Genomic DNA, 16,052 nt, shown 5'->3' on the forward strand with positions numbered 1-16,052 from the left:
AACCGGTCGTTAACGAACGTTTACATGATAATGACCGGTTGGGCGTGGTTTCCGTCTGATATTGACCGTTGGGGCGTGGTTTCCGTCTGATATTGACCGTTGGAGCGTGGTTTCTCTGTTAAAGACCGATGGGGCGTGGTTTCTCTGTAAAGAGAGGTGTATCTTTTATTAAACATGTTCCTGTTTTTTAATATTATATTTAAGTTGTTGAATTGTTTATTATATTTTTTCGTTAATTATAAAATTAAAGAGAATTTGATTAAATATTTATATACTGAAAAGTTGCACTAAAATGAAAGGCAGTATTACTACGACTGATCTTCACTCTTCGCCATAGAAATCGTACAACTACTCGAGTTCGCTTTGGACGTTTTGAATTTATGAGAATTTTCCAAAACATGGTTTCTTGATAAAATAAACATAATAGTTCTTGAAAAACTGATCATTATCGTGATACATGGACTGCCCGTAGGACAGTGGTATTGACTGCGACAGCAATAATCACCTCGCCTTCGGCTCAGTCATTATCACTATCTTAGTCAATACCACTGTTCTGTGGGCAGTCCATATATCACGATAATGACCAGTTTTTCAAGAACTATTATATAAATAGTAGACATACATAGAAAAGATCCCATGAGTTTAAATTAATCAATTGAGTGGGGAATAGTTTTTTGCGGTCGTATAATAAAATAAGATATGATTTACTGTGACTTGACTATATGACTTTGTGATATATTGTTATTATAGTTAAGTGTACCTTGATGCTACTGCATATAATGTTGTGACCACTTTATATAATGCTGTGACCACTGCATATAATGTGATGACCGCTGCATATAATGCTGTTACGGCTATATATATATAATGCTGTGACCACTGCATATATTGATGATCATCAATATAAGGCAGTTCTGGCGTTCCATACGATACAATAAATGGGAAATGTCATAGTTACAGTGTCTATGGGACACAGATGATGCAACCTCTTGCATATCATAAAAAGATATGTATTAAGGGACATTACTGAATAACCATAAAACTGACGCTATCATAAATTGACTTGATCAGAGTTTTGTGGTAATTATTATATATATGTATAAGTTTCATTATATCTTGTTGATGCAAACTTATTATAAGTTAGAGAACAGAAAAGTGAAATTCAGCATTTTTTTCCATTTTTAAAGAGGCTTAAGGATGTACGTGGGTGAGGTTTTGGAATTTGTGTCAAATGTTCGGACTCCTTAGTGTTTTCCATACAATACAATGTAAAATATTTTGCCCCATAACACCCCTTTATTTTTTCATATAAGACTTAATAGCTCAAGAAAGGTCACTTACCAAAATTTTAGAAGATTCTTGATTTTCTTTCTTTTGTTTTTAGACCCAAACAATACCAATGCAAATATAAGGTAAAAGTCCAAGTCAGCCTTTACCCGCCATATATTAAATCTCAAATATCTCGAAAAGGAGGCCCATGACCTATCAATATTTTTAGCTTATCTTTATCCTTAATTAATGCTCTAGCAGCTTATAGTATAAATTTTAACTTCTTAATTTCTTAATTTTTACCTAACCTCACCTGAGTACATCCTTAACTCAAGAACAGTAAAAGTGACACCACCAACATTCAACCTTGATCTGTTTTTTGTGGTTTTAAGTATTGTGTTTAAACTTTAAGTTTATTAACATTCGATTGAGACAAACTAAAGGTAGAGAAAGAAAACAAAAGTTCAGCAATTTTTCCACTTGTAAACCGGCATAACTGTAGAAGTTTCACTTTGTAAAAAAGCTGTTTTTCAAACCACAACTCTTTTAGTTGGATTTGGTCCAGTAGTTTCAGAGAATAATATGTAAGAAATAGGTTACACAAGACAGAGGACGATGATAGACGTCAAGTGATGGTAAAACCTCACTGTTCATAACGAACGGTGGGCTGAAAAAAAAGACAATAAAGTATGCAAGACACAACATAGAAAACTCAAAACTTAGCAACACGAACACTACCATATATGTTTTGGGCCCAACTGAAGGACTGCCTGGAATCCTCCAGGAGCAAGAGTTTCTCACTAAATTGAAGACCAATTGGTTGACTTCGGCTGTTTGTTCTATGGTCGGGTTGTTGACTCTTTGACAAATTCCACATTTTCATTCTCCATTTAATTCTATATCAACAGTCAACCAGTTTGTGATAGCTTCCGTAAAATTTACCAAGTGATTATTTCAACTTCATCATTTGGAACCTTAGAACACATCCAGGACATGGCCGGCTTTTAGAGTTTGCATGAAAGTATGTAAACTGTGGTAGTCATTCATGATGAGATTTTTTAAAATAATTGATTACTGGAGAATTTCAGGAAAGGTATCAAAAGTCAGAGGTAATTGGGGACAGGACAATTTGGTTTGCCCTCCTCTTATTTTCAAATTCCGCTATTTGTTAGTTATGTTAATATAATAGTTATTGACCAAGCAAGTCAGTATATTGGATTTAATCTGCACAGCACGAGATGAGCCAATAACGTAGGAGTTCTGGTTATTGAATCATCTCGTGCTGTACAGATTAAATTACATATACCAATTTGATTGGCCAATAACTGTTTTAACACATATCGCATTAATCAATTTACGTGAACGTTTTAGAAATGTTGACGCCATTCCGCAATCCACGGATCCTAGGAAAGTTTCTTGTAGGGTAAAAAAAAAAGGGGGAAAATACAACTTTGGTAAGTTTAACTTAATTTTTTTTTTTATATTAAGACTCATGCTAAAATTGCAATTTAATGGTATATTTTTTTTTTTATCGTTTTCGTTAAATTTATTCCCAATTTTTATTTAATTGGTGACGATTAAGACTTTGACAAACTGTGGACTTTCAAATCGGTGTATGAATTAAAATAAAACATAACTGCAAGGGTTATTTAGTTTAAATTAGATTAATTGCTTTTGAATTTCTTTCCCTCAATGATATGCTCAGAGAAAAAAAAGAACCGAGGAAGATATCATAGTACCACAATTTAAAATGTTAAACAAACAGAAAAAAACGTTTCTCTTTCAAAACCTTTTACTCCCCACGTCCCCCCTTTTTTGTCTACTGTATTACTTTTTAAGACACGTCCATCTAAATGAAGTCTGATTGATCTCCAGTTATTCCCCCTGTTTTTAAAACAAACTTAAATATGGTCCTCATTAAATTCGATCCCAAAAATAGTTCCTTTATAGAAGAGATATTCAAAAAGTTGTTATAAATTTCTTTGAGTCTGAAAGTTATCTAAATCAGATTTCTTTTATTCGGATATTCTGAGATACAATTCTTTTTTGGCAGAAATTAAAAAATATTGTTTCAACTATCTTTTTAACTTTAAAACACTGATTTAGATTTACGTTGTACACAACATATAATAAAACAGTGTCCCAGCTTAGATAAAAAAAAAAAGGAAGGAGAAACCTTTCTTTTTCCTATTTTGAAACTACGATATTTGTACGAAGTTCAACTGTGTCGTAATTTCAAGCCAGATGGCGGATTCGGGTGTGTGCGCGAACAGGTCGTTGACCCTTGGATTTGACAAAGTATCGTGTTTTAGCTTAAAATCGTCAATATTGTCTTTCGTCTCGCTACACTCGGGGATATTTTTTTTAATTTGATAGAATAACGCCCCTTTTAAAATCCAAGAACCGCCCCTAAAGGTAAAAATAGATTTGAACTGTGCAGTATATCTGAGGTAGTTAATGCACACCTTAGCTGTGCATTATCCAGATTATAGTACAGAAAGCACAAAGAGATTTTACGCTTGCCATGTGTTAACTACTTATAATTATGTAAGGACTTTTTCTGTATACAATGCATGATGAACAGACATAATTTTATGATAATATCCTATACTCTTCAAAATCTTAATCTAGTGTCAATTTGACTATATAAAGAGAGATAACTCTACATCATGTTTAAACAATAACTGGTTTCCTGTTGGAGTTATCCTCTTCCTTGTGTAACATCTTCTTATAGTTATTAAAGTACTAAAAAACTTATTGATGTCATTCTAAGTTCATTAACATACTATGCATGACGAACAGACATATATTCTATACTCTTCACAATATTTGACCACTGTTGATTGTAAACTTTGAATTGATAGAAAATTTAAGCAAATTCAAAATGTACACTTTATTCATACTAAATATGTATGTTTATAGAATACAGAAAAAGTGAAAATAGTTGTCCTTTTTTTACTGTGTCAGAGTTGGTTGTGATACATTTTACAAAGTCTTAACAAATTATTTTCCCTAAACATACTTAATTTCCTGCCAAGTTATCTAACATATGTCAACATTTGGTGGATGCAAACTAAACGATATTTCTAGATTTAATCAAACTAAATTCTCCTTAAGTTTCATTTCAATTATTTTAGAAAATGATATCTACTTACATTAAAATGTATTTTTCACTTAGTTTAACTTTTGATATATTGTACCTTTTAATATATATGATTCATCATCAGCAGCACAATTTCCATTATCACTTGTAATCTGAAATAGTTTCAATATCTAAATATTAAACTTAATATAATTATAATTCTTTGAAAGTTGAAGTCATTCGTTCTGATATCACTCTCAACTACTAGATACATTAGTACCAGTACCTACCAGTCTAACAAACATTTGTTAAATTAAAACAGCTGACAGTAAATAAGTTCAGACGATAGATACATGTAGTTAAAAAATGTACCATACAATGTATATATATATATGTTCCGGACCACATGAGTATTTGGACCATACGCGTATGGTCATGACCATATGGCTATATACTCATATGGTCCGACCATACGCGTATGGTCCGACCGTACGCGTATGGTCGGGGCAATTAACACTCTGGTACAGTTTACTTAATACTTCTAAACTCTTCATATGGTATGACCATTCATAAAAAAGACGATATCATATAGGTAATTTTATTATCATAATTATTATAAGAAAAAGATTAGCTAAATACAAATCAGAAGTTTCACCTAGTTATTTTACTTACTAGTCAAAACTATAATAATCACATTTTATACTTATGGTCATTACCGATGGTCAATACCGATTTGTTATTAAGAGTGAATGGCAATATTTCGACTTAACAAATAAATTCCAAAAATTTCTTAATGAACTGAACAACATTACACAATAAAAAAAGTTACTAGAAAGTAACATAGTTTATTTAAGTGGTTTGTGAATATGATGTATTGCAGTCCTGTTACAAATGCTTTGATGAATACAATCAGTCTTGTTACTATTGCAATATAGGGAGTGTGTGTGTGTGGGGGGGGGGGGGGAGGGAATAAAACATGCGAATACGTCCCCTACGAAACGGTCCCCTACGAAACAGTCCCCTACGAAACAAGTATGGGAGAAAAACGTTTCGTAGTGGACATTACAACTACCATGCAGTCTTTTTTTAATCTTTTTAGCTCACCTGGCCCGGAGGGCCAAGTGAGCTTTTCCCATCACTTAGCATCCGGCGTCCGACGTCGTCGTCGTCGTCCGTCGTCGTTTACTTTTACAAAAATCTTCTCCTCTGAAACTACTTGGCCAAATTAAACCAAACTTGTCCACAATCATCATTGGGATATCTAGTTAAAAAAAGTGTGTCCGGTGACCCGGCAAACCAACCAAGATGGCCGCCAGATGAATCGGACAACCCGTTGTTGGGTTGCTGCCCCTGAATTGGTAATTTTAAGGAAAGTTTGCTGTTTTTGGTTATTATCTTGAATATTATTATAGAAAGAGATAAACTGTAAACAGCAATAATGTTCAGCAAAGTCAGATTTACAAATAAGTCAACATGACCGAAATGGTCAATTGACCCCCTAAGGAGTTATTGTCCTTTACAGTAAATGTTTAACAATTTTCCACTGAAAATACCGGACAAAGTTCATTATAGATAAAAGTTCATTATAGATAGAGATAATTGTTAGCAGCAAGAATGTTCAGTAAACTTAAGATGTACAAACACATCACCATCATCAAAACACAATCCATCTGCGTCCTTTGTTTACTATTCACATAGACCAAGGTGAGCGACACAGGCCATTTAGAGTCTCTAGTTTCAATTATATTCGTGCAAAACAAATAACTAGGGTCAGTTTCATTTGATTTTTATTATGTTTTTATTAACGTATAATAGGGTTGATGTCAGCTACGAAACTTTTTGTCCACTACGAAACGGTTTTGTCCACTACGAAACGCATCAAAATGTCCTCTACGTTACATGAGTTGTACCTTTATATGTCATGTATGTGAAGTACTGTCTTATCTAGATTTTTCTAGTATTTAAAATAAACAAACTGGAATGTCTATAGGAAACACTTAAAATTGCAAAAAATGTGTGTGTTTAGAAGACGATTCGTAGGGGACAAAAGTCCCCTACGAAACAGTACACAAATTATGAAAATAATATCATTTTAAGAATATTTAAGATTGCACTTTTTGTTTACAAACAGGTCTATAATAGAGGTATTCAAAATAACTCTTGAAATAAAATTCTAGACAAGTTGATTTTCCATTTTTTTTAGGTCTGAAAGTTACGCTTTAAAATTTATTGAAAAACGCCCACGTACGGACAAGGGTAAAACTTAATGCTCCCACCGCTATGTCGGGGGGCATAAAAAACATAACATTGTCAAACATGAGATACCGCTGAATGGTCCAGTGAATACCCATCTCCTAGTTTCACACAATTAAATGTATGAAATGTTTTATCTGAACACATGTTTTTCATTAATTTTTAAAGAAAGTCTCTTAAGTGGTATGTTAAATTACTATCTTAAGGTAAGCATGTAAAATCGTTGAAACCAGCTGCATTTACATGCACCTGTCCTAAGTTAGAGGAATGTTGTTTAGAGGTTGTTGTTATTTTTGTGTAGTTGTGCTTTTCTAATTAATAAATCAGACCAGGTTTCTCAATTGTCATCATTGTAGTTAAATTGGAGAAAAATGTGAAAAAAATTTCAACTTGTGTGTATACTGTAATTCAGAAATTATTATGTGCATTTATTATTGCGATTTTGTCATTTTAGATTTAAATGCGATTTAATTTTTACGATTTTGAGAAAAATCCCATTTAAATCATAAAATATTTCAAATGCGAATTTAAATCATTGCCTTTACAACTCTTTTTTTTGCAATAATAAAAACCTCACAATAATTTCTGAATTTACAGTATCATGTGTAAAATGATGCAAGTTTTTCGGCAAACAGGAAGCTATTGAGTAATGAATGTGAAAACGCATATATGACATGGTGTAGCTGACTAACATAAACCCTGAAACCAAATTTCAGAAATTCTTATGATGTAGTTCCTGAGAGATGCAACGAAAAATTTGCATGGGAAGGATGGACAGATAAGGGTAAAACTTACTGCCCATCTGCTACATGTATGACATGGGCATGAAAATAGTTGATTGGCACTAATTTTTCAAACTTGTCAAAAGCATTGTTGAAATATATAAATGATATAAAGTTTTAAAATAAAATACTTTGCTGAGCACAACTGGTCGTGGTCACAAAAGGTCAACCAATGAACAGTTTTGGACACAATGCAATATTTAAGCTTGGTACTGGCTGAATTAGGATTGTTATCAAACGTTTAACATTTTATCGTTTTCTGACACAAAATAAAAGATCTATTGTGCAATACTTTATAATTGAAGATAACCTCTTGAAACTTTAAAAAAAATGAATTTGAAAATTTCATGGCAGATAGATCTAAACCTGATAAACAATTTGATCCAAGTCAGATTTACTCTTAATGCTTAATGAGATATAAGTATGACAGTGGAAAAAGCAGCTTCGTTTAATATTAGGACTTTAATATTTAATTCTCAATTTTGATATTTTAGACATTAATTATCTGTGTTTTATTATTCATTATATTTTATAATTTCATTTCTATTTACATTTCGTATCCAGGACTTAAGATCAACATTCTTTAATATGCATTTAATTCTCAGTTTGGACATTGAGTTACATGTTTCAATCGGTTAGCTAATTAGTGACATTTTACCTTATTCATAATGTATGTTCTTAATTGTCGTAATCAGATTATCATTTAATATCTATTCTTCAAGTTCTAAAAATAGTTTAATCTTTGTCAGTGAACAATATCACTCAAATTAATTTTTATTTGTTATGTCCATACTTGTTAATTCAATTGTGTATAAATACTTGTTTATAATTTCTATAAGCAAGATTCGGACTCAGGACTTTACCCTGAACACAGTCCATCCGTAATAAAAGTATTAGTATTCCATGCTGAATTATTGGTTTATTCATCGCTAGTTCCAGAGTCTCAGTAGTTAGTTTCACCAGAATTTCAAGGTTCAGAGTTTCATTGCTATTCACAGCAATCATTCGTTGTGTGATCAGGTGCATCACACACTTTCAGTAGCAAGTCCTAGGCCATTCAGTCAGGCTCTTGTTCCACGACCCCAAAATAAATGATGTTAGGCATTTGTCTTAAGTCCTAGAATTTAAGCTTGAATCCTGAAATATGTGTGCAGGCAATAAGCTTAATGCCTAAAATATAAATGCGAGTAAATAAGTAATAGTTATTATACACCGAGGGAAAGGTATGTCTGGATAAGAAACCCCGTCGGCCGGAGGCCGTAGGGGTTTCTTATCCAGACATGCCGTATCCCGAGGTGTATAACTAACTTACACCCCATTCTAAAATCTATATTGTTAACATTGATTATCAAATGGAAAAAAAAAACGATAGCATATATTTTATTGACAATATCAAAACATGATTTATAAGATTTGTTTGTTATTACATAAAAAAACCCACTAGTAACCTTTTTTGGTTATCTTCGTTCACACTTTGACAAGTGAGTATGTTTTACCAATGTCAAGGTTATTTTGCATATTCCAAATAAATCCTTGGGTTGATATGGATCAGCAGGTCAAGGTTGACCGTATCGTGTATTCATATTAAAAACAAAAAATACGTCATGCTCCTTGTATGCAGTTGTCAATATGGAAGGGTAGGAGACGGACGACATTTCTTAGCAAGCGTTGGATTTGGTAGATGAGACTAATTTGAAAGAGAAAGGCAATAATATAACCCAAAGTACTTACCTGTATCAGTTTTATAAAGGTAATCATAACTATATTTTCTATCTTACGGTACCGTTTTTATGGAAAAAAAGCCCCCCTCTTCTCGAGAATGAATAAACATTCATATTTGGACCTACAAAGTGATAAGTGTGTCTGCAATAGAAACCCGACTGGCACGCTCAGCATACAAAGATACAGATTTAATATTTCGTAACTCTCTCTTTTGCGGAAGAGGGGCTGATCCAGCTGGGGTTCCCAACCCAAAAGAAAGGGACGGGGGTTCAAATAAGTCAAATACATTGATCTTTTAAATCTGGTCCAACCCGCGAAACCCCTACCCGGATCGGCCACTGGATAACGGGGGAGGGGGGTCGAGAGTTAGAACCCCCCCCTTTTTTTTTTATAATAGAAACATATGACTGGGATAAAAAAATATTACTTTCAGCAAAGGAGTAATTGAAAGATTTATTTTCGCTATTTGAATTTCCTTAAATGTTTTTTTTTAATATCTTAAAACAATTTGTGGTGAACACTGTAGGTAATTTCTTGTGTTCATGCTATTTAAAGAATAATCAATTTCTATTGTTACGAATAACAATGGACTTTGTTTGCGGGATGTAGAAGCAGGGGTTTCCAGAAACCCCGCTTGTCACAGCCTGTGGTTAAAATCCATTGTTATTCGTAACAATAGATCTATTCAATTTACACGTGTTTCCAAAATAGAAACTATGAAGTATAACAAAAGAGCTGGGGTGTAATACCATATCATTAGCCTAATAAAATGTTTTTATGATTCATGTATTTTCATGATTTCGAAAGTAATTGAGCTGCCTTGTATGAACATTTCCTTATCACGTGTGTTTAAAAAATAAATATAAATTTTAATTAACATTTTATCTTTTAAAAAAAATATAAAAAAGTTAAATACAAATCTGTTTTATAAATACAGCATAAACATTTTAATCTTTTGTGTACCCACTATTAATACACTGTGTAACTTAGAAAAGTATTATACATTATAAACTACAAAAGTAACATTATTCTTTAAGTCACTTTATTTCAAATTTTATTTTTTGATAAGATCAATAAAATTTCATTCCCTTGGTGCCTGTTATATCAGTATCAGTACATTATAGTCCAGAAATAAGTTAGAATTACTTCAACATAAACATATTTACATTGTATGTATAAAGGATAGCAGAAACTTGATATGGTCGGATAGAAAAAACCCAGTCAAGTGCACCATCAGTAATATTGTGAATAAGGGAAGCCCTAGCTGTTCGCACAAGTGTGTTTTGTTTTATACAATATTAATACAAGGTATCCATTATCTATTGTCAAAATATATTGATATAGTCGTGAATAAAGGAAGCCCTATTCACGTGAATATTTTCACATACTAGTAACACATATGTATACTCCACTCTCCTCATTAAAGGAACAAATTATAGTACACATCATCATCGTCAATTTATTTACATCATCTTAGCAATAGATATCAAATTTGCTCTTTCGAAGTAAATAGACGTCGATATATAAAACATATGAGACGACTGGATGCAAAGTACTAAAAATAAATGCTCAGTAAGAATTGAGACGAATTAAAATAAAACATTTAATTTTGGCAAATTATTACAATTTCTTATGAAAAAACAATTATAGACGTTAAAGTTAATTCAATCAATGTTCAGCACCATTCATCAACAACACTTTGACTGCACGTCTTTATCCATCGGACAACAATAAATCTGACATCTACACCATTGCGAATTTATCCAAATCCAAATCATCGGTTATACACTATGTTGCTCCAACGTCCATTAATCGGTCAATTTTATTGTAAATTCGTATATCCACAGAAACATTAGCAAGGAACATAGGCTGAAAAATAAAACTTCCACAAAAAATGAGGCTGAAAGTACTGATTATAAATATTGGGTGGGATAAATAATGGGAGGGTTAGTTTTCGGCTATCGACGGTAGAATGAAAAACTTTGTAGTCGTTCAGGTAGTTCATTCATTTGAAATCTGACCATCAGGCGTGTTCAAATATAGCGAGGACCATTTTCACTGTTGATAAGCTATAATTTGTTGTTTCTACGTATCAAAATGAAGTCAACGGTTGAAGTTATAATGTATTTTCAAATCAGGCGAAGAAATATACATGTATGAAGAAATGTACATGCAGACAGACCTACGATTATTTGAAGTAGACTTATGTAAAAGAAAAGGACATTTTTTATTTGTTAAAAACCTGATTTGATTACTTTTGATAACTTCCAATAAATTATTTAACGGCGAAATTCACGGTAAAATATTAAAACGATAAATCATCTTTTATTGTTGACATTTCAGCGCAGTCAGATAAAATTGAGAATGGAAATGGAGAATGTGTCAAAGAGACAACAACCCGACCAAATAAAAAAACACAACAGCAGAAAGTCACCAACAGGTCTTCAATGTAACAAGATATTCCCGCACCCGGAGGCGTCCTTCAGCTGGTCCCTAAACAAATATATACTAGTTCAGTGATAATGAACGCCATACTAATTCCCAAATTGTACACAAGAAACTAAAATTTAAATAATACAAGACTAACAAAGGCCAGAGGCTCCTGACTTGGGACAGGCGCAAAAATGCGGCGGGGTTAAACATGTTTGTGAGATCTCAACCCTCCCCCTATACCTGTAACCAATGTAGAAAAGTAAAAGCATAACAATACGCACATTAAAATTCAGTTCAAGAGAAGTCCGAGTCTGATGTCAGAAGATGTAACCAAAAGAAAATAAACAAAATGACAATAATACATAAATAACAACAGACTAACTAGCAGTTAACTGACATGCCAGCTCCAGACTTCAATTAAACTGACTGAAAGATTATGATTTCATCATATGAACATCAGGCACAATCCTTCCCGTTAGGGGTTTAGTATCATACCATCATAACATATATGAGAAGAACATAACCCGTGTCATGCCAACAACTGTTTTTAGAATAAATGTGTTTAGTTCCGACGCAAAGACCTTATAAGTGAATCAATATTAACGCCAAAATATGCAATCTTTAATGAATTGACAACAGTATCGTAATTATATCCCTTCTTAATAAGTCTATTCAAAGGTTTTGTAAGTTTATGAGGTGAATACTGACACCTTTGTGCTTTATAAAGAATATTTCCATATAAAATTGGATGTGAAATACCTGAACGTATAAGAAGTCTGCATGTTGAGCTATATTTACGAATGATGTCTGTATACCGATGATAAAATTTAGTAAATGTTTTGACTAGTTTGTGATATCGAAAACCCTGGTGTAATAATTTTTCAGTAATACATAAATTTCTCTCGTTAAAATCTAAAACATTGTTACATACACGAGCGAATCGTACACGTTGAGATATATAAACACCGTAAGATGGTGACAAGGGAACGTCACCATCTAAAAACGGATAATTAACGATAGGAAATGAAAAATCATCCCTTTTATCATAAATTTTAGTATTCAGCTTTCCGTTAGTGATATAGATATCAAGATTGAGGAAAGGGCAGCGGTCATTGTTAGTATTAGCTTTATTTAAAGTAAGTTCACCAGGATAAATTTCATTAATATACATACTGAAGTCGTCATTATTGAGAGCCAAAATATCATCCAAATATCTAAAAGTATTATTAAATTTGTTTATCAGATGTTGTTTTGATGGGTCATTGCTTATTTTTGTCATAAATTGTAACTCATAACAATACAAAAAGAGGTCCGCAATAAGTGGTGCACAGTTAGTCCCCATTGGAATTCCGATAAGCTGACGATATACAGAATCCCCAATTTTTGTTGTACAGTTCCGGTTAATCTTTTCTGATTGGCCGACACTCTAGCGCATGAATTAGATTAATACGCTGTTGCTAAGGACCTTAGAAACTAGCGATAATTTTCATTCTCACTCTACACGAGTGATATGAAAATAATCACAAAAAAACATCAAAGGAAAAATACAGATAATAGCGATAAATGTAAAGAACCGAAATAATTCGAATAGTATAAAGTCTATTTCTTTTATCTCCAGTCGCCAATTATATATTTTTCATTAATTAAAAATAGCACAATTTGCTCTTTCGAAGTAAATAGACGCCGATATATAAAACATATGAGACGACTGGATGCAAAGCAATACTATAAACAAGTTGCTTTCTTTAAAAAAAGAAATGCAATTGTAAACCCAAATGCTTGTTTGGCATTATATATATATTAGATAATTGTTTGATAAAGATGTATTGTCTTATATTACTTTTGTTGTGCATAAGAATTAGAAACTGACATTGCCTGTTTACTTAATGTAATACCGGCTTCACACATCAACGTATAGATCCGACGTACGTCGGCCGTGGTAAAAAAAATCATGCACGCTACCAATACGCTAGTAATTTTGATGCATTCAACCTGTCAATCATATCTGAATCGTGTGCACAACGAGCTTAAAGCGTGTATTGGGTGTGCGTAAAGCGTACCTAAGGGTTTCTCCTATTCTTTCTACATTCCCAACTGCAGGTCTGTCTATATGTGAATGTTTGTCAATAAGTCTGTTTACATGTTTACCAGTCCGTCTATGTCCACTGGTTCGTCTACATGTTCACTAGCTTTCGGTAAGTGCGATTATTTCAGTGATTTGTGTCTATTGTTTTTATGTGAGTGATTATTGTGCACCGTACCCATATTTTTAGGGACGCGAATTGAAAAAAAAATGATATTTTACAGTTTTTTCTTGCGATGTGTTGTCCTTAATGTTTGGTTCATTTTGGAGGGTTGGGTTTTTGGCCACCACATTGTTTATGTGTCAATGTCCATTCTAAAGCCAGGAACATGTAGTACAGTGGTTGTTGTTCATAATTCATGTCGGTCAAGTTTTTTTCGTAAATTTTTTTGTTATCAATAAGGCTTAGTTTTGTATGATTTTTGTTTTTTAATTTTAATGGTCGGGGCATTTAATAGCCGACTAAATAGTGTTTTTTTTTCATTTTTGGAGGCCGCTCGGTGGCCTTTAAAGAGTTTCTACCAAGTCATTGTAACTCTGGTTGGTACTTGTATCATTAGTGCTGGACCATGGTCGATCCTATGCACTTTTGAGGCAAGCGGGATATTTTTGTAGATCTTGTACAGCTCAAACTAATAAGAGTAGTTTCTGTACTTATATGTCTAGTCCCATGTTGCATGGTTGGAGAGGGTGTAATATCTTCTGTAGGTTTGATGAAGTTTCACCCGTATCGGACTTCTCCTGAGTGAAAGCTTTAAGGCGACGAGTATTTTTGTATGCAATGTGCACTTAACGTGTCTCAAACTTACCGTGTAGCGTGTATATCGTGTGCGTGCAGTTTACAGGTATACGCTTGACAAACGCTTGAGCTGAATGAAATTTTTTATGTTCCATTAAAATTTTCCTGATGTAAAAGCGTTCACCTTGTTGAGCGATATACCTTTGTATTTCGACGTACTTCAAACTTATTGATCGCGGGTTTTTAAAACGGAGTGTCTATTCGTCCGGCTAGCCGGGCGAATAGTTAAAAATCTCTATTCGTCCGGCCATCCGTCTGCGGATGCGCAAATCTTCAATATCAACAAAAGTGTCATGTGACGCGGAAAGTGTCCCGGACGAGGTGTCGGATAACACACGCGGTGTCGGATAACACACGCGCGTATGCAATGAACGTTTTGAGAATTAGAGATCGTTACTTATATTTTAAGGTATCATAGAGAAAACCTGAAAGAATGTGATTGCTTTAAACAAATGTATATAGGAGTGATTCCAGAACAATAGCGTGTATACATGTTAACTGTGAGGAATAAGCCTGAAATCGAAGTGAAATTGATGATTTACCCCCATTTACCTTATGGAGGCAAAACGCATTCGGAAAAATACTATATCAAACTTGCTTGAATGAAAAATACTATATCAAATTTGCTTGAATGAAAAATACTATATCAAACTTGCTTGGATGCATTATTTTCAAGTTCTACTACAACGGAGATAGTATGAACATTCTGATATATGCCTTGACTGTGAATAAGACACCAGGGTTGGGGTACCCCCCTTTTTCTGTTGTATCTAATACACATTTTGTTCTAGAACAATCTTATCGAAAACAAAATCTTACTTTTGGGGACAGGTTACACGTGCCTGCCCTTTTCTCTAATTTCCTATGAATTAAAAATCGCCGAACAATTTAAAAGAAAGAATCGTGCATAATCATATGGGGATCTTCCTTTAACCAAACTTCACAGAAACAATAAATTCAGGATCTTTTGGATTCATAGATAAAGTCAATAATGATTGGCCCGACTATTTACCTTACATGAAATTCATAGGCAGAACTACAAAAGAGAGAATCACCCCCCCCTTCCTACCCAAATTCCTTTAGAATATTAGAATAAAAAAATCTGAATCAAATGTATATTTTTGTTTTTGTTTTTTTATTAGAATGAGTTCTTTTTCATAAAAAGATGTTAGAATGTTTTGCTTTATTTAAAACTCTCAAAACACAAAGCTATATCTTCATCATTATGTTTTTTGCTGGACAAATAGCGAAAAACCGTAAAAATACTATTTGTCCTGCTTGCCGGATAAATAAACATTTTTGACTATTTGTCCGGCTAGCCGGACGAATAGCCACTGCCTTTTTAAAACGCTTGCGTATGCGTTCTTCTGGTGAGCAAATAAGTTACGCATACAATGATACGGACTTTGTTAATTTTCTTTTTTGACTGATTGTTTTACATTGTCATTTCGGGGCCTTTTATAGCCGACTATGCGGTACGTGCTTTGCCTGTTGTTGAAGGCCGTACGGTGACCCATAGTTTGTATTTCTGTGTTATCTTGGTTTCTTGTAGATAGTTGTCTCATTGACACCAAACCATATCTTCTTTTTTATATTCGATATCTTATCGCCGACCTGCTTGTTTTTTTA

At 33.3% G+C, this 16,052-nt stretch overlaps 1 protein-coding gene across 1 annotated transcript in view; it reads right to left on the reverse strand.

The window, feature by feature from the left end:
* Positions 1-16,052, reverse strand: part of LOC134686355 (uncharacterized) — a 114,344-nt gene that overhangs the window by 82,129 nt on the left and 16,163 nt on the right. The window contains exon 2 of the mRNA XM_063546030.1: positions 4,470-4,524. Within this exon, the coding sequence (XP_063402100.1) occupies positions 4,470-4,524 (55 nt within the window). The remainder of the gene's footprint in view (positions 1-4,469; positions 4,525-16,052) is intronic.

Source organism: Mytilus trossulus, chromosome 10 (assembly GCF_036588685.1).
Source record: "Mytilus trossulus isolate FHL-02 chromosome 10, PNRI_Mtr1.1.1.hap1, whole genome shotgun sequence".
NCBI lineage: Eukaryota > Metazoa > Mollusca > Bivalvia > Mytilida > Mytilidae > Mytilus > Mytilus trossulus.